Source organism: Anastrepha obliqua, chromosome 4, assembly GCF_027943255.1.
Source record: "Anastrepha obliqua isolate idAnaObli1 chromosome 4, idAnaObli1_1.0, whole genome shotgun sequence".
NCBI classification, from domain to species: domain Eukaryota; kingdom Metazoa; phylum Arthropoda; class Insecta; order Diptera; family Tephritidae; genus Anastrepha; species Anastrepha obliqua.
Genome location: NC_072895.1, coordinates 19610121 through 19628522, shown reverse-complemented (window position 1 = coordinate 19628522; position 18402 = coordinate 19610121). Strand labels below are relative to the sequence as shown.

General features: G+C 38.9%; 2 protein-coding genes across 2 annotated transcripts in view; one reads left to right on the top strand and one right to left on the bottom strand.

The window, feature by feature from the left end:
- Positions 1-4569, top strand: part of LOC129243384 (uncharacterized) — a 99703-nt gene extending 95134 nt beyond the window's left edge. The window contains exons 7-8 of the mRNA XM_054880357.1: positions 3254-3339; positions 3436-4569. Of these exons, the coding sequence (XP_054736332.1) occupies positions 3254-3339; positions 3436-3967 (618 nt within the window). The 3' untranslated portion in view covers positions 3968-4569. The remainder of the gene's footprint in view (positions 1-3253; positions 3340-3435) is intronic.
- An 8546-nt stretch (positions 4570-13115) lies between these two features.
- On the bottom strand, positions 13116-17988 carry LOC129246124 (uncharacterized). The gene is made up of 3 exons (XM_054884686.1): positions 17548-17988; positions 13545-13766; positions 13116-13382 (listed from the first exon to the last, which is right to left on the bottom strand). Exons 1-3 carry the CDS (start codon positions 17678-17680, stop codon positions 13288-13290), a joined length of 450 nt encoding a protein of 149 aa, XP_054740661.1. The 5' UTR covers positions 17681-17988; the 3' UTR covers positions 13116-13287.
- Positions 17989-18402: the final 414 nt, after the last annotated feature.

Below are 18402 nucleotides of genomic sequence, written 5' to 3'. Positions count from 1 at the left end.
AGAAAAAACTTTTTCTTCTTTTTGGTGTTTCACCGAGATTCGAGCCTACGTTCTCTCTGTGAATTCCGAATGGCATCACACCCCAACCCATTCGGCTACGGCGGCCGCCTTGATTATAGTAAGCAATAAACAGGAAAATTTTAATAATTTTGAGATTCCTTCAATGTAGAAAATTTTGGCATAGTGTTTTTAACCTTCGTCTTGGCAGCAGTTGGTTACTACATAAGCTGATATTATTTCCATATACAAATGCACTGATTTTTCGCAACTCACATACTCAACCACTGGAATCTGGAGGAAATGGTGCTTGACTACCATTCGGAAGTGTGCAACTTCGAAACCCCAGGCAGGAACCAAAAATTTATAGAGAATTCGGTAGGCAATGACAAACCTCCGAGTGTATTTATGCCATCAAAAAGTTCCTCATAAAAAACCCATCTGCCCTTTGGAGTCGATGTAAAAACATAGATCCCTCCATTTATGGAAAACATCAAGCCGAAACCACAAATAGGAAGAGGTGCTCGGCCAAACACCTAATAAAGTATGGAAGCGACAATTATATATATAGTTTATACATACTTGTACATATATTCTTCTTCTTGATTCGCGGGATAACCTCTTAAGCAATTTTGGCGAGTTTATTAAAGCGCGCCAGTCGTTTTTTTCTCATGTTAACCGGCGCCAGTTGGGCCACCAAGTGAAGACAAGTCTTTCTCCATCTCACCTTTCCAACGCAGAGGAGGCCTTCCTCTTTCTCTGCTACTCTGCTACCACAAGCTGGTACCGCATCGATTACTTTCAGAATCGGAGCGTTTGTATCCATTCGGACGTCATTACCCATGCAACGATGCCGCTGGATCTTCGCTGCGCTATGTGTGTGTCATCGTAAAGCTCGTTGAAAAAATTGTATTCTAAAAAATTTTCAAAATGGAAAATATAACAAAAAAAAATATTTTTTGGCCTATCCTAAACTACTTCACTAATTTAATACTTTCATAAATACTTTCATAAATACACTTGTGCTCACATAACTAAGTCACTTTATCGTTTTACAATATTCGCAGGTTTTTTCAAGTTAACCTTTTTCCGTTATTTTTAACAAAAAAAATATAGGTCGCTATATATATTGCAAAAAAACCTTACAAATCAAAGTTCCAAACTTTATACAAAATTCACAAAAACGTAACTAATTTCAAATATTTTCATTAAAATTTTTAAATATTAATTAGAGTTTTTAGAAAATTCATTAAATTATTACCCATTAAATTTTAACGCAATAAATTTTAATGCAATAAAATTTAAATTTGAAGTAGCTCAATAATCACGTTGGCTTGTGACAATGTTTTTTGCATACATTGTTGACTATTTTCTTCCATGTAAAAGGCATCCGAACTTGTGCTTCATATGGAAGAAAGTTTTCAATGCGAACAAATTGTCAGAAATCAACGCGATTTCTTAACGACTTCAAACTTATAGTACACTTAGACTAAAATTGAAGGGGCCATGAGTGCCGTTTCATGAATGCCCAGAATTTTTCTTATAATTTCAATTATTGTACAAAGTTGAAAATTTTGATTAATTTTTTTTAAATTCCGAATTTATTTTAAGTTTTAATAATTTATTTTTAAATTTTATACCAAGTTTGGAACTTTGAAGTATAAGGTTTTTGTTCTGCAATAGTTTTTGTTATGTTAAAAAAAAATTAATTAAAAAAATTTGGCTTGAGAAATATTACGAATATTGTAAATAGATGAGGTGACTTAATTAAGTGAGCACAAGTGTACACATATTTATATTGAAAGTATTCGAATATAAGTTAGGTTAAGCTACACTTGCTGGTCGAAGCCACGCATATACCATTTTGATCCATTGCGGTACCAGATCAGAGTCCTTTTAATTTTTTTTAACGAAAATGAGCATCAGTCATCACTTTTAGGAGTCGTTCAAGCGCCAGTTCAGGGATAGATTCCAGTCTTTCAAAACGGAGAGCCCCGAGGTAGCATAGTCTAGTTTTCGAGAGAGCGGGACAGTAGCACAGAAAATGCGTCGGGGCTTCTCGTGAAGGGTTAGATTTCGCTTGTCAGCATGCGCTGCAACTAGGCACTGCCCTGTTAGTACACCAACTAAAGTTCTACAGTTCCTTTTATCGTACGATATAAAAGATTTAGTATACCTATCATCATTATTCGAATGTAACTCTTTTTAAAATTATTTTCACTTGAAATTGAAATTTGAGAAGGTCGAGCCAAGGAGCACTGAGCGATTTGGTGGCTCCTAAAACACTCAGGCTAAAAAGCCCATTGTTTTTAGGGCTCTGGGAAAGGGGCCAGACAGTCAAGGAGGGAAGAAGAAAAGTATCAGAGAAAGAGATAGGAAAGAATAGAGACAGAGGCAAAGATAGTTAGTCCTGTGAGAATTTTCCATATTCTTTGGCAAATCGGTAAATTTCCTCCAGTTTTAGAGAACGAATATTACACATTCTCACGACATCGGAATCCAAAACTCGTAGCCGTGCTCTAGCATAGGCAGGACACTCACAGAGAAAGTGCTCAGTGCTATTCGCGTCCTCCAAGCAAGACAAGCCTACTGGGTCCTCAAGAATTCCAATGGTGGTCATATTTTGACCCCATGGATTGTGTCCTCTAATAATATCGACCATCAACCGAACATCTTTCCTTCCAAGTTTTAGTAGAAAGTTTGACAATTTTCTGTTCGGACTTGTCACAAAACACTTTGCACTTCTGCAACGTTCTAGATCAGACCATCGCTCTTTATGTAAATTGCATATGTACATAATCACTGATCCAATTCATGATTCCTACGGAACTGATTCCGGTTATTGACTTTGGCCCTTGTGGGATAACCGCTGATCCACGGTTGGCCAATTCGTCGGTAATTTCGTTTCCTTGAACACCGGAGTACCCTGGAACCCATATAAGTACAAGCCTGTTTTGTCTTGCGACGGAATTAAGCTTCTTCTTACGTTCTTGAAAAATCTTTGAGGTTTGCTTCGCGTTCTCTAGGGCCTTCAGTGCAGCCTGAGTGTCACTGAAAACTGCAACCTGTTTCCCGCTCAATCTCCTCTCGATTATCCATTCGGCTACTGTGACGATGGCAAAAAATTGCGTTTGGAAAACAGTTGCCATTTCCTCCATAGCAGAGTGATACTTATTACTATCGTTTAAGTTGAATTTTTTGTAATATTTTCACTTAATATTTATTAAATGAATAATTAAATATTCATTTTTTGCAGATCCATTGCGAAAGCAAAGTATTAAATGGCCAAAATACGGTCAGTGTAATTGTGCCAGACAGCTCTTCTTTGGAAATTGGAGAAAGGTAATAACACCATTTATTTTAGCAAAATACTAACTTTAAATAACGATTTTAATTTTTAACTAAAATACTTTTTCCCCCTTTTTTTATTTCCCCTAGCTACCGCTTTTGTTTGGTTATGGTGCAGGAGCAAAATCACGATGCTGACTTGAATGTGGGCTGCTCAAACATCACCAAACTGCAGCTGAGTAATCCTGGTTCGATACCAGAAGTGCGACAATATCAAAGACGGCCGTTTAAAACTGAGCTACCCACTTATACAGACACCGAAATGAGTTTCGCGCCCATTGTCGCACATACAATGGACGAGAATCTGACGAACTCCAAACGAAATTACAATGCAATTTTCGAAGAAGCAAATCAATCGCAACAAACCACACAACAGCATACGTACAGCTTCCTAGATTCATTGAATAAGAGTTTCCTACCCGGCTTGGGCGTTGGTATATTGGTGACCTCGGTGGTGGTACTCGTTTGGGGCGCTGCGCGTATACGACAACAGTCGAACAATAGTCGACCGAGCACGCCAACTGCCACCACCTGCTACGCGGCCTCGGAGCATATAGCGCGCCTAGCAGATGCAGAGAATGGAACGCGATATCTAAAGTTACAGGCCACCACCAGTCTTTGAGGAAGGGCAGCTGGTATTCTAAGACATTATTGCCGCCAACTCCGCCACCCTAATTGTTCAAAGTCGAGTCAGTCTTTATGAAATACAGCATACATATGTGTATATGTATGTGTGTATGTAAGAGATAGAATTGTGAGTTGCCGAAAATTAGCAACTCTTGTGATAGTACTTTGTACCAATGCATTAAATAATGTTTTCTTTTTAATCGATTTTCTAGTTGTAAAGTTAACACTATAGCACCTAAGCCAAATATTAAAAAATTGTTAATGCATTTTCTCTTAGTAATTGATAGTTCTAAGGTTTTTCGACTTTCCAACAAAATTTTCATAACATAACAACGACCTTTGTTGTTTTTTGAGTAGCACTGAAAACCTGCACAGAAGTGTATTTTGTGCATTGTTTGATTCCTTGTGCCATAACTGAACATTTTCTGTACTCACACGCATTAATTTAGTTATCTAAGTTGCTCGTAGTTGGCTCTTCACACCTACACGACTCTTTAAACTATGCGTAAGTAAGTGTTTATGATTTATCTTATTTCATTTGATTAGCAAACACACACACATTCATATATAACTCAACTAATTTATTAACACCTTTAACTAATTGTTTAACACACAAATAAAAAGTATTTATTTATAAAAAGAAAATGTGCAAACTTATTTGGAAAATTTGTCTAAAATGATGCCCTTGTGCGATTGACCACCGGGGCGCATAGGGGTCATACTTTAGCTTTAATCTGCGACTGTATCGAAGTATCGAAAATGAGAGGTATCGAAAATGAGAGGTACTCACATCTACATACTTTCAGATAGCCAAGCGGCTCTAAAAGCCCTTCTATCAACAACTATCACCTCTAAATTGGTAAATGATTGCCTAAACCTTCTGAACACGTTAAACCTCAACATAGTAACACTAGGCTGGATTCCGGGACATGAAGGACATGCGGGAAATGAAATGGCTGATGACCTTGCAAAACAAGGAGCAAATATGCAACTTACTGGTCCTGAGCCTTTCTGTGGACTCACAAAAGGCCACATTAATGAATTCCTTAGGTAATGGGCAGAAATTTGCTGCACACTGGCTAAATTGTGCTGGTCAATGTCAAGCCAAACTATTCCTAAGTCCCAACAAAGCAATATCTGACAAGCTACTCTCATTAGGCAGAGTAGATCTGCGTCTTTTAACAGGATATCTTGCAGGTCACTGCAGTCTGAGGTATCATCTAAATAATATTGGTCTATCTGAGACCAATGTCTGCCGCTTTTGCGAAATGGACATAGAAAGCTCAGAACACGTGCTTTGTGAATGTCCTGCGTTGGGCAGACAGAGAATTCATCACCTTGGTGGTATCGTAGTATCTCCATGCAATCTTTGGAACAACAAACCTAAAATTGTGCTAAAATTTTTAAAAAGCCTAAAACTCTATGGTTTCAAAAAAAGGCCTTTCACAATAGATCAGCTCCTGTTACATCAGTAGTCCAAGTAAAGACAGTTTTTTGACAATTTTGTCCATTAAATCTTGTCAAGCTGCCATGTAGAGATTTATGGTGGTGGTGGTGGAGGTGCTGTCTGAGTGACACAGCCCACACACAATTAGCACAAAAGATGTCATTTTGAAAACCCCCTTGTAGAACCACTGCTTTTTGTTAATCGAACCATCTTGATTTAAATATGAGTATCTATGTCTAAGTCGTCTATTTTCTTGGCTGCAATTTCTCTCAAGTTAACCATCGAAAATTCCTCCAGCATTCTATGTCGTAGAGCTCTCAGGCTTGGACACTCACACAGGTAGTGAAAGACTGTTTCCTTAGATTCTTCCTGATTGCAGCTTCTACATTTATAGTTGTGTGCTCATCCATCTTCCCGGCATCTTCTGGTCTCCCACCCCATTTTCCTAGTCTCCCAACGGGGAGTCAAGTGTCAAGTGTTGGGGTCAAGTGTTTTGTTCTCACTTTATGAGTCTTCGTTAGGACTGACTATGACTACTATGAGGACGACACAGGGCTTAGATAAACTCAATACAGTTGGTTGCTCCAACTCCATAGCTTCTACTAAGCTAAGACCGTTAGTGTGTGATGAAGAATCGCACCCTGCGCAAGGTGACCCAGTTACTTAACTCAGTAAGATCCCTTGCTGTCAGATGACAAATAGAGTGAAATTGAGTTAAAACAGAACACTACGGATCTAGATATGAACTGTTGATAACGGGTTTCACTTCAACAGTGGCTCCCTTGAAGAGTCCGGCATTTTCCTGAATCATACTTAGGATATAGGGTTGCGATGTACTGAGTATGGATAAAGTTCATACGCTTCCTTTTCTGGATCTCTTAAGATTCATCAATGAATCCAAGAGATTTGTGGAAGAATGACCTCAAACTAATTTTTCCGTCTCACCACCCACATTTTATCTTTCCTATCTCTATTATTTCTACTGAAATCTATCCGGGTGTAGTACAATGGTCTCCTGACTGAGTGCTTGGACTTGACCAACCCCCCACAAATCTAATCTAATATAATCTTCTAAAGCCCAGTGGCCGGTTATTGCTGACTTAATTCTGAATACGTCTGCTCGTATCTTTCTCAACAACTTGTCAGTTCTGGATTTGTTGAAATCGGACTACGTTTGTTTAGTTATTTAGCAGGTATCCATGTTAGTCCATCTGTCAACGGCCGGCTTCTGGAATAGCGAGAAGATCTCCCTTTTGCGGAGCGTATTTCCACCGCTTTGGATTCGTTATAGGATGCCCCCGTCTTGCCAGTTCATCAGCTTTCTCATTTCCTTCTATGTTCCTGTGGCCATGTACTCAGATACCCAAAGTGTGATGTCTGTCGTGCGCACTAAAGCATTAAATTCTTCTTTGCATTGTCTGACGATTTTTGAATTCGTTGTAGGTAACTTTAAAGCTAAGATGGCTGCTTGGCTATCTGAAAGAATGCGTGATTCCGATAGTTGTTCTAGATGGTTTCTAATTATTCCACAAGCTCCGAGAGGTCCTACTTGAAAAATTGTATACCCATTCCCTAGGCGAAAAGACTTGGAAGTTTCGAAATCTTTCGAATATTCGATTTCGCATTTTTTTAACATGTTTTTGCACTAGTTGAGGTTTTTCCGGCAGGGAAGGCTAATGATACATATAATTAAACACATGTAGGTATGTAAGTACCTGAGAGCCATGGTGAGAAGAATTCAGAAGGTGTGGTCAAGATCGCTCCGTTAACTAGCTCTCAGTGAACTTCACATAATCAGTTGATAGGCTGACGTCAAAGGGATTATGACAGCGGATTGTTTAAATTGTAATTGTAAGATTGTTTAAAAGATTTTTAAAAGTGTGCTACCGTTATTCGGCTCTGAGCGAATCTGATAGATATGCACACGACATTCGTTTTGTGTTTCACTAAGCTAAAGCTAAATTTTGTGAAACACAAAACGAATGACGTAGAATCCAAAGTTCCCCTCAAACAAAGTTTTGTGCACCATACCTAACGAGCAAACATGGTATCTATCATCCTTGATGTGAATACGTGTGAAATGAGAGGGCAGAATTCCATGGTGAAAATAATTGAGAAGGTGTGTTCTAATACACCATTATTCGGCTCCAAGCGAATTTCACAAAATCAGCGGATGGGCTGATTGTGTTGGTGATATACGAAAAAATCAACACAAGTCTCTTCGTTACCGTCTGAACAACGACTGATTGGACGACCGAATGACTACATGTGAAATGAGAGGGCAGAATTCGGCTGTTGAGTACCCGATGACGTGGTAGACGAAATAGCTCGCACAATTTCGTTTTTCAAAATAACAGATTGGACAAACCTGGTAATCAATCAACCTTGTCTGAAAGCTGTAATGTACTTCGTTCGTAGGAGAAAAATTATCTACAAATTGGAAGACAAATTTGGTTAATGTTTAGCAGAGTTTCAGCTTTTATATGTATATAAATTTATGCCGCCTCCGAACGGTAGAAATGCGCTCACAATTGCTTGGTCGCTGACCCCGACTTTAACTAAAGGGTGATTTTTTAAGAGATATAGGAAAGTTTTGCAAAAAAACACACGTAAAATTCAGAAAAATTTATGATTTATTAATTTTTATTTAAATCGATAATACAGTCCATATAATATAATGTTTGAAGATTATTTCATGCAATTGTTGACCGCGACTGCGCTTCAAATGGTCCATCCGCTGAGTCCAATTTTCGCGTACTCTTTCCAATGTTTCGACCGGTATCTCACACATAAATGCTTTAATGTTGTCTTCCAATGCGTTAATTGAAGCAGGCTTGTCTGAATAGACATGAGCTTTAACATAGCCCCACAAAAAATAATCTAAAGACGTTATATCGCACGATCTGGGTGGCCAATTGACAGTTCCCGAACGTGAAATGAAATGTTTACCGAACTCGCCTCTCAACAAGTCCATTGTTACGCGTGCTGTGTGGCATGTGGCACCGTCGTCTTGCTGAAACCACATGGCATGCAAGTCAAGCTCTTGCATTTTGGACAAAAAAAAGTTGGATATCATTTCACGGTAGCGCTCACCAATCACCGTTACGTTACGATTTGCAGCATCTTTGAAGAAGTACGGTCCAATGATACCTCCAGCCCATAAACCGCACCAAACTGTGACCTTTTCTGGATACATTAGTAGCTCTTGCAATTCTTCTGGCTGAACTTCACTCCAAAATCGACAATTTTGCTTATTTACCTACCCATTGATCCAAAAATGAGCTTCGTCGCTGAACACAATTTTTCGATAAAAAAGTGGACCTTCGGCCAACTTTCCATGAGCCCATTCACCAAAAATTCTACGTTGCGGTAGGTCGTTCGGCCCAATTGCTGCGAACGGCGACGAGTCGATAATTGATGGTCATCATTAACACTGGCCGATACAGCTGCGATATGCTCTTCAGTTCGCACTCTACGTAAGCGAGTTGGTGGTTTGATGTCCAATAATGTAAATTTGGTTCTGGTTCTAAATTTAGTCACAATAGCTCGATTAGCCGCTTTAGTGGGTCGATTAAACTGACCATAAAATGGAAGAAGCGCGCGATAAACTTTCTTAACGGAACACGTATTTTTATAATAAAATTCAATGATTTGCAAGTGTTGTTTGTTTGTAAGACGATTCATGGTTAAGTTATAGACCAAACTGAAGATGTTAGACAGTAAAACAAAACGCGAAACGTGCGTCAGCTGTTCAAACCAACTGCTAAAAAATCACCCGTTATATAAGTAGAGATATCTACTCAAAGGTTTTCTGCGTCAGTTGCTTTTTATATTTTGCGCCCAATAATGAAAACATGGTAAAATAATAATGAAAATAACTGTATTGCTTTTCAAAATATTTTCCTGGTGGTCAATAAACTTCTGCATTCACTTGAACGAATTTTTAAAGCAGTTTTGCGACTAAAAATCAGATACCTCCAAAACGAACTTTTTAAAGGCTTCAACAGCTTCTTCTGCCCTTGAAAAAAGTTGACCTCGCCTTTTATTTTTAATGTGCGTGAACAAAAAAAAACATTAGGTACCAAATTAGGGCTGTAAGGCAGCTGACCTATTAATTCGATTTTTTGAGTTTCCAAAGCACTCTTGTGTGAGCCGATACGTAAGAACTCACATTGTCTTCATCAAGGATGATTCATCCACGGCGGTTGGTTTTCCATAATTCTCCGAAAGCTTCTGGCAAACAAATGAGAATGAAACAAATGTGTGTGAGAATTTACTATTTTAGGTTTCTCTAGCGCTACAATTGCGACATAATCCCACTTCCAGAAAAAATATGCAACCACTTACTTTGAGGTGATTCCTTCATATTGTTGTATGCATAAGTAGGTTAGGAGGTATAAATAAAAGTTTACAATATTTGTATGTATGTACGCCATACATACCTCGAAGTACATGGAATTGTAGGCGTATGCTTACGCTGCATGTAGGAGGGTGATCTGGGTTAAACTAAATATTTATTTTAAGAATATCCATTTATATATAATATGCGTCTATATTTAAGTATGTAAGTTGCGTAAGTACTTTCTCACGTCACCGTTATTACATCATCAAGAGCTTGCTTTGCATACGCAAGAGTGTAGGTATATATGTATGTGTATTCGTAAACTATGCCTATCCTGTCAGAAGGTGGACTACCGACGAAATTGTAAAGGTTGGGTGCACACATTCCTGCATTCTTTCCTAATTAAGAGGAAAAAGAACCAAACAGGTGAAACTAAGGTAGAGTGACTTTGAATTAGAGGATGACAACCAACAGTAGCTAATTACGTCCGACGCCTTGCTGGAACTCGTGGAAGCTGAGCTCAGAGGTTAAATTCATCGCATGGAACAGCTCACAGTTCACAGGCACCTGGTTCAGTTGGGAAAGGTTTCAAAGCTGAGAGAATGGGTTCCGCAAAGATTTTCCGTCGCCAACCTTCAGCAGAGAGAGAATGTGTGTTCTCAGCTGCTGCAACGACTTGAAAATGAAAGTTTTTTGAACCGTATCGTTACTGGTGATGAAAAATGGGTCCTTTGCAATAGTCCTGTTCGCAAACGCCAATGGTTATATAAAGATGAAACACCAGAACCAACCCCTAGAGATGGTCTTCACCCCAAAAGATTCTCCTGTTTATTTGGTGGGATATGGCCGGTATTGTTTATTATGAACTCCTGGAACCAAACCAGACGATAACGTGATTATTATTCCCCTCAGCTGTCAAACCTGAATGAGGCACTTAACAAAAATCGACTGTCTGTAGTGAATAGACGCAAAGTTTGGTTTCACATCGGCAACGCAAGACCTCATACCGCAAGACAAACATTGGGCAAGCTGAACGAGCTCGGATAAGAGCTAATGCCGCATCCACCAGACTCTCCGGATATTGCACCTTGTGATTGTCCCCTTTTCCGTGGACTTAATCCCATATGAGTAACAAGAACTACTCAAAAGAAGCTACAAAAAGGGATATCGAAGCGTATCTTGGCTCCAAGAACAAACAATTTTTTGAGCAGGAAATTAAAAATTTTCCATAGCCATTATAAATAAAGAAGGAAAATATATTATTGATTAATAAATACTTTAAACATCTTTTTTTATATTATTAATTTTAAAACCACCTTTAAAAAACGCACGAACTTATGGACTGACCTGATAGATAGCGTTTTTCTCAAAACTATCTTTTTTGAACTGTTGATCTGAAACTGAACTTGAACTGTAACTTAAAAACCGTTTGGTAGATTTCAATAAAATTTATACTGCTTTTGAAAAACATAAAAAACTCGTGGCTGAGCGAAGGATTTTTTCAAAAATGTCGATTTTTTTAAACAATTAATTGTCTGAAAAATCTGAAAAATATTTCTGAGGCTGACATATTGTTAATTTTGAAAAAAAAGCTTCGATCAGGCACAAGATTATCTATTATTAAAACTAATTTCTCTTGTCCGATTGATTTTAGATGAATCTCCAAGGACTTGTGAGGATCACCGCAAGGGACTTGTGGAGAAACAGACTCCAGACAAACAGCGATAACTTTTATAATTATTAATTTTTTTTTTTTAATTTTGCTAGAGTCAAGACGAAAATTGATGTATTAATGCTATGTTTTTATTTTTGTAAAATAAAGCAATTGACCAGCAAAAAAATAATTATTAAAAATCAACATTTTTTCGGGCCTCTGAATACCCCTGACCCCAATGAAATTCAAGTGAGTGATATTTAAACCTGTAATATCCGCAGCGGTAGCAAGAAAGTAAAAGCTCAGATGTCTATATCTTTGCCCGACGAGAGCAGGGCAACTAAAAAGAAGGTGTTGAGATGATTCCACTTAATCCTCCAGACAGCTTTTGCAGAAAGGACTTGAAGCAGTCCCAAGTCTCACCGCATGGACCCCTAACGGACAATGACCGGTAAGGATATCTTCTAAAATCGAGAGCTGCAGCTTTGTTAGCTTTAGAAGTTTCCTCGAGAGCCCCCGTGCGGTTGAAGGATCTCACGATTTTACACATTTGAGCACTAGCCCAACACTCGCGAGGCCTATCTTTGCAGGGGTAGACCACAGGTTTTCAGGGCACTCCCATTCCCTCACTTTGCAATCAAACCGTATCCAGTGTCCCTCTAGCCAGCTCATTATCCCAGCAAATTCCCTCTATGCCACTGTGAACGGAAACCCAAATGAGCTGAATATTGAGCCGAATGTGCCTAGTATTCGGATGCAATCGAGGGAGAAGTCAGACATTTCGCGACTAATTTCGAACGCACAACCAACGAGCTCATGGCCCTAATTACCGCTTGGCAGTCAGAGTAGATATTTACCTCCTTTACAGTAATTACAGAAGTAACCAACCCATCCACTGCTTCCTTAATTGCTGCTACTTCCGCTTAAGAAACACTACAGCGAGAATCTCCAATTTTTGTGTATAAAAAAGCACTACATTTATCGTGAAGAGCAAAGGGTTGGCAACACTGCAAAACTAGGCTAGTGTGACGTCACGCACTCTCTGATGGGCGCCATTTTATTTCTCTCATTCTTTCATTCTGATTGAAATTTTTGGATTCAAAGCACCGAATGAGAAAAAAATGCGTTATAAATTTTGTTTTTGTTCAATTTGTCTGGAGACGGCTTGAATATGACTAAAATTGTAAAATAAAATAAATATAAAATAAAACTATTTTTCAAAAATATGAAACAAAATATGTGGCTAGAATGCCAAGGGAGCGTTGAACGAGAAAGGCGCTATATCTTCGCCCAATTGCAGAAAGAAAGGTGTGGCAGCTGATCTTAGGAAAATGCGCGTGCAATGTTGAAGGGAAGGGGCTATAAATCGAGAACGATGGCAAGAAGCTGTGAAGGAAGCAATGGTTCACCAAGGACTGTGACGCTAGGAAGACGAAGAAGAAGAAACAAGGATATGAGGGTTCTTGGTGAGGGGGTGAAGCAAATTTTTTCAAGTTGCGTTGCCAATAAATCTTGCAATATACAGGTATGTTACAGGTATCAGTCATTACGCTTAGCAATAAAAAATGATTCAAACTATTTTTGAAATCAATATGAAATTCATTATTAATTATTTGTATTTAATAATAAAAAAGACAATTTATACAGTTCTAAACCACATTTAACATTTATATTAGAAAAAAAAAATTTTTTTTTTCCGTATTAATTTTAGTATAAAATCACAGCTGAAGGTTTTTAATATACAATATATACAAAAAAGGGCACCCTCATGACTCAGATGTAACAATTGTTTCCTTTTTTTTGTTGTTATGCAGCGTTGAATTGCTCAGACTTTTCAGCAAAAGAGAAACAGATGAGGCGCCCTGGTGAGCTTTAAATATTCGCGTCGCTCACTTTGCTCGTACTTTGATGCACTTTGGGATACACTTCCGGTTGGCGCATAACTTCTTCATAAGAAGGGGGCGGAGCTGTAACAGAGAAAGTGAAATCAAAAGTATATTTTTGGTGGTTTTGCAGACTAAGTTGAATATCTAAATGTTCCCTCTAATATTTGTTGGCATTTTGCAAAACTAATTTGTAAATTTATACTTTTTTCGATGCATGCCTCTTTTTAGTATATTTCCACCTACCATTAATGATATATTCCTCATCGTGCATGTATGCGGGATTCACAACTGCATCTGTTGGATATGTCGTTTCGACGGTGCGCTCTTCGTGCATAGCCGAATGTTGCGAGCGATTCGAATGCCGCCGAAGGCTACTGCTGCGTTGATGATACGAGTCGATGAATTGATCTTCGTTATCCATTTCTTCCGGTGGTAGTTGTATGATATGAACTGACGGACGACGATCTGAGAAAATTAAGTAAGGAAAAGTAATTACTATTTCGGCTTTCGCTCTGTTCCAATACAGTTGTTTTTCTTCGCCTACGAATAACACTGACTAAAAAAACTTTTTTTCAATATAAAGGGTGGTTAAATTTTAAGGGCCTATGTTGAATGTGCACCACACCTAAACATCAACGACACCGTTGAACTTCTTCCTTTGGGATTATTTGAAAGAAAAGGTGTACGTCGATAAGCCAGCAACAATTCAAGAGCTAAAGGATGAGATAATTCGGCACATAAACGACATAGAACCTCAATTATGCCGCAGCGTCATCGAAAATTCGGACCATCGGATGGAGGTGAGATTCAAGGTTTGAATGTGTTATATAGTACGCTTACTGGTGGTGTTGGAGGTGCTGTCTAAGTGACACAGCCCACACACAATTAGCACAAAAGATGCCATTTTGATAAACCCCCTTGTAGAACCACTACTTTTTGTTAGTCGAACTATCTCAATTTGACTATGAATCTGCCTAAGTCGTCTATTTTCTTTTCTGCAATTTCTTTCAAGTTAACCATCGAGAATTCCCCCAGCATTCTATATTATGACGCAGAACACCCAGACTTTGGCACTCACACAGATAGTGAAAGACTGTTTTCTTAGATACTTCTTGATTACAGCTTCTACATTTATAGTTGTACGCCTACCCATCTTCCTGGCATCTGCTGGTCTCCCACCCCATCTTCCTAGTCTCCCAAAGCCCAGTGGCCGGTTATTGCTGACTTAATTCTGAATACGTCTTCCCACGGCTTTTTTAACAACTCTCCAGTTCTGGATTTGTTGAAATCGGGCTACGTTTGTTTAGTTATTTAGCAGGTATCCATGTCAGTCCATCTGTCAACGGCCGGCTTCTGGAATAGCGAGAGTATCTCTCTTTTGCGCAGCCTTTTTCTACCGCTTCGGATTCATTATAGGATGCCGCCGTCTTGCCAGCTCATCAGCTTTCTCATTTCCTTCCATGTTCCTATGACCAGGTACCCAGATACCCAAAGTGTGATGTCTGTCGTGCGCGCTAAAGCATTAAGTTCTTCTTTCCATTGCCTGATGATTTTTAAATTGGTTGTAGGTGACTTTAAAGCTAAGATGGCTGCTTGATTATCTGACAAAATACGTGCTTCCGATTGTTGTTGTGCATGGTTTCTAATTATCCTGCAAGCTTCCCTTATCGCGTGCACCTCTGCTTGGAAGATACTATTCCAATTCACCAGGCGCAATCCTTCTTGGATTCGTCAGTCTAAAGTGCAGTTGGATTCTCTTTGACTACTGAATTCAAGTCCCATTCCTTTCGCGTGGGGAACTTTACCTTAAACTCTATTCTAAAGTCTAAAGCCGTTGCCTGTCTAAAATAACTCTATGACCAAACATCCTAGCACTCCGAAAGTCACCTTCTTTTATTCTGAAGGCGGTATTCGTTGCTGTTAGTCGTATTTGTAAGTCTATTGGTAGCAGGTAGAGCATGAAATTAAGTGCCTCTGTTGGACACGGCTTCATAGCTCCAGTTATTCCTGCGCAAGTTGCTCGTTGTACGCCTAACGTTGTACTGTTTGTTTAATGCAGACCATCATACTAATGCTCCGTATGACATAATCGGTCTTACTAAAACGGAATACATCCAAAGTGCGAGTTTAGGCTTTGGACCCCAGCTTCTACTGGTAACCTTTTTGCAAGTCTAATAAGCCACTCAAGCTTCTTCTACCCGCTTTTCTACATTGCCATAGATCGATATCTCATAAAGTATCGATCAAACAATTTACAATTTATCAAGGCGACAATTCACACTAAAAAAATATTTTGCGAGTTTTCCTTTGTTCCATTGAGTTGTGAGTGACAAGATGATAAACTGGCTAATGAAGGCTCTAAAAGCATACCATCAGAACCCTTTCTAGGTGTCAATTCTGCATCGATTCAACTATGAATTGACGACATCATGAGGTCTACCCATACAAGACGTTGGTCTGAGTTGGGTTCCTGCAGAGTAGCCAAGTGCAAAACAAGAAACTAGTGATATTTCTCCTAAAGCTTAGCAGGAAGGATCTGAGAGTACTGGTGGATGTAATTACAGGGCACAACGCCTGTGGTCAGCATATGAATACCATGGAAATCATTGACGACCCAACATGCCTATCCTGCCGGTAAAACGAGGCAATTGGAGAGCATTTTTCCTATAGCTGTCCGGCGTTTTCTAGAATCAGACTTAGGCTGTTGTTTGCGATGTATTGAGTATGTATCAAGTTCATACTCTTCTTCTGCAGGATCTCTTAAGATTTTTCAAAGAGGCCAAAAGATTCGCGGAAGGGTGAGTGACTCCAAACCAAATTGTTCAGTCTTAGCATCCGTACCGTATCTATCCAGTCTCTCTATCCCTGCCACTGTAATCTATTCAGGTGTGGTAAAATGGTCTTCCTGACTGCGTGCTAGGACTTGTTTAACCAACCACATATCTAATCTCATCTCAATACAGGGTGTTAATAGTGGCAGTCAACAAAGGAAAAATCCGGTATATTTTACAATTTTACTTTGATAAAGGCGAAAGGCGCAAATGCAAGCCAGGGCGCTGAAATTGTGAATGGTGTTTATATTACTGATACTGTAACAGGTAATTACGTTCAATTTTGGTTCAGTCGATTCCGTTCAGACATTTTTGATGCTAAAGAAAATGTCGATCAGAAAAATAATCGAAGTTCACAGAGATATTACTAGTCGTAGTTTCACCCAGGAGCTAAAGATCGACCGTAAAACAGTTTTAAGCCATTTGCGCAAAAATTTTTCGCAAAAATTACGGATTTATTTCCCCAAACTAATACGACGGGTTGGTGCGGCGGCCGCCGTAGCAGATGGGTTGGTGCATGATTACCATTCGGAATTCACAGAGAGAACGTTGGTTCGAATCTCGGTGAAACAACAAAAAAAAAGCAAAAAACACAATTTCTAATACCGGTCGCCATGAAAAAGCTCCTCATAAAAATATCTGCCGTTCGGAGTCATCTTGAAACTGTAGGTCTCTCCACTTGTGGAACAATATCATGACGGACGCTACAAATAGGAGGAAGAGCTCGGCCAAACACCCAAAACGGGTGTAAATGCCAATTATGTATGTACCCTATGATCAGAAGGTACCGGGAATGTTTAAATAAAACAAGACAGAATTAAGTTTCAGACAAATTTATTTTATCTCCTTCAAAATGGGACCCGTCTGAAGACACATGTGCCAACGTTTAACCCAGTCCTCCATGCACCCTTGGTAGGCCGACGAAGGGATGGCCTTCAGCTCCTTCATCGTGTTCTCTTTGATCTCCTCTATCGACTGAAATCTTCTTCCACGAAGTGGCGTTAAAAAGTGACAGATGTGTGTCTTACAGTCCTACCAGCATAAGGAAAAAATATAGACCGGATCCCATGAGCGCGGTTCGTTTAAATTAAACATTCCCGGTACTTTTTGATCATAAGGTATGTAAGTAATATGTTAACTTTCACGACAAGAAAATCTGTTTTTTCCCTTCTTTTTCATGCGGCGGTACTTTCATTGTGGCACCACGATGCGTTTACACGTCACTAGAGTCAAATGCGTTGTCGTAACGTACCCATTTTGATAACCCTACCTCAACCCAAACAAGTGAATTTTTGAGCATTCAAAGCATCGAAAGCCAGCACTGTAATATTTTAGTGCAATATATTTACTTGTAACTACTTAATAATTTTTTTTTTTTTTTTTTATTTCTTTTTTTTGTATACACTTTCACTCACCAGCCGCAATAGCGTCTGTATAATTTTCGGCGAAAGCAAAATGTGGTGTAATCGACTTTTTGCACTTAAGAAATAACACAATCAGAATCCAACCGAGTATCAAAAAGAGATAAACGAAACCCAGCATACTCATAGAGCAACAATTTCGGGAATTCTTTCAATAATTAAAAAAAAAAAATAACAAAAAAAAAATATTTTATTCCTTGGTTGCTGAGTTTTTCTTTTGCTTTTGCATATATTTAGTTTAATATTTAAATTGTTGTATGCGACAATCCACTATTCCACTGAAATTCGAAATGGTCGCCACATTGGTTAGTTGGCTATTTGACTTTGTCACAGTAACTGTTCTAATTTGTTGTTTTCAATAGCCAACAGTCAAAAATTATAAAATGAAAATCGATAATTGGCAAAGTTAGTTGGCGCACGCGACATTTAAGATTGTTGTGGCTGCGCTAACACCGTTACACGAACTGAGCTGACCACCAAGCCGCACGCAAGGATATTTGACTTGGTCACCACCGCCTCGTTTTCACGTACTCTACTACATACATTAAATGTAGCACGTCGAGTGGCTTGGTCGCGTTTGCTATTTGCTTTTTGGATTGCTAGCTGCCATAGCCACTAAGTTGACGATGATAGCCTTGTGTGACCACAACAATAAAAATGTGAAAAAAATATTTAGTTACAAATAATAACTGTGCAGGCATGTGCGTATGCATATGTACGTATATACTCGTATGTGTGCGTGTATATGTGTCCTGTGTGCTTTTAGTGAATTGGAGGAGTGTTACGCACACCCACCAATATACATACAATACGTTCACACGCGAATGTACGCGTATGTATGTGTGCATG

Bases quoted from the DNA above. Each gene is read 5' to 3' on its own strand.
- LOC129246124 (XM_054884686.1), bottom strand. From the start codon at position 17,680: ATGAGTATGCTGGGTTTCGTTTATCTCTTTTTGATACTCGGTTGGATT. The intron at 13,767-17,547 runs GTGAGTGAAAGT...TAATTTTCTCAG, and splicing joins TACAGACGCTATTGCGGCTG to ATCGTCGTCCGTCAGTTCAT. The intron at 13,383-13,544 runs GTAGGTGGAAAT...TCTCTGTTACAG, and splicing joins TGAGGAATATATCATTAATG to CTCCGCCCCCTTCTTATGAA.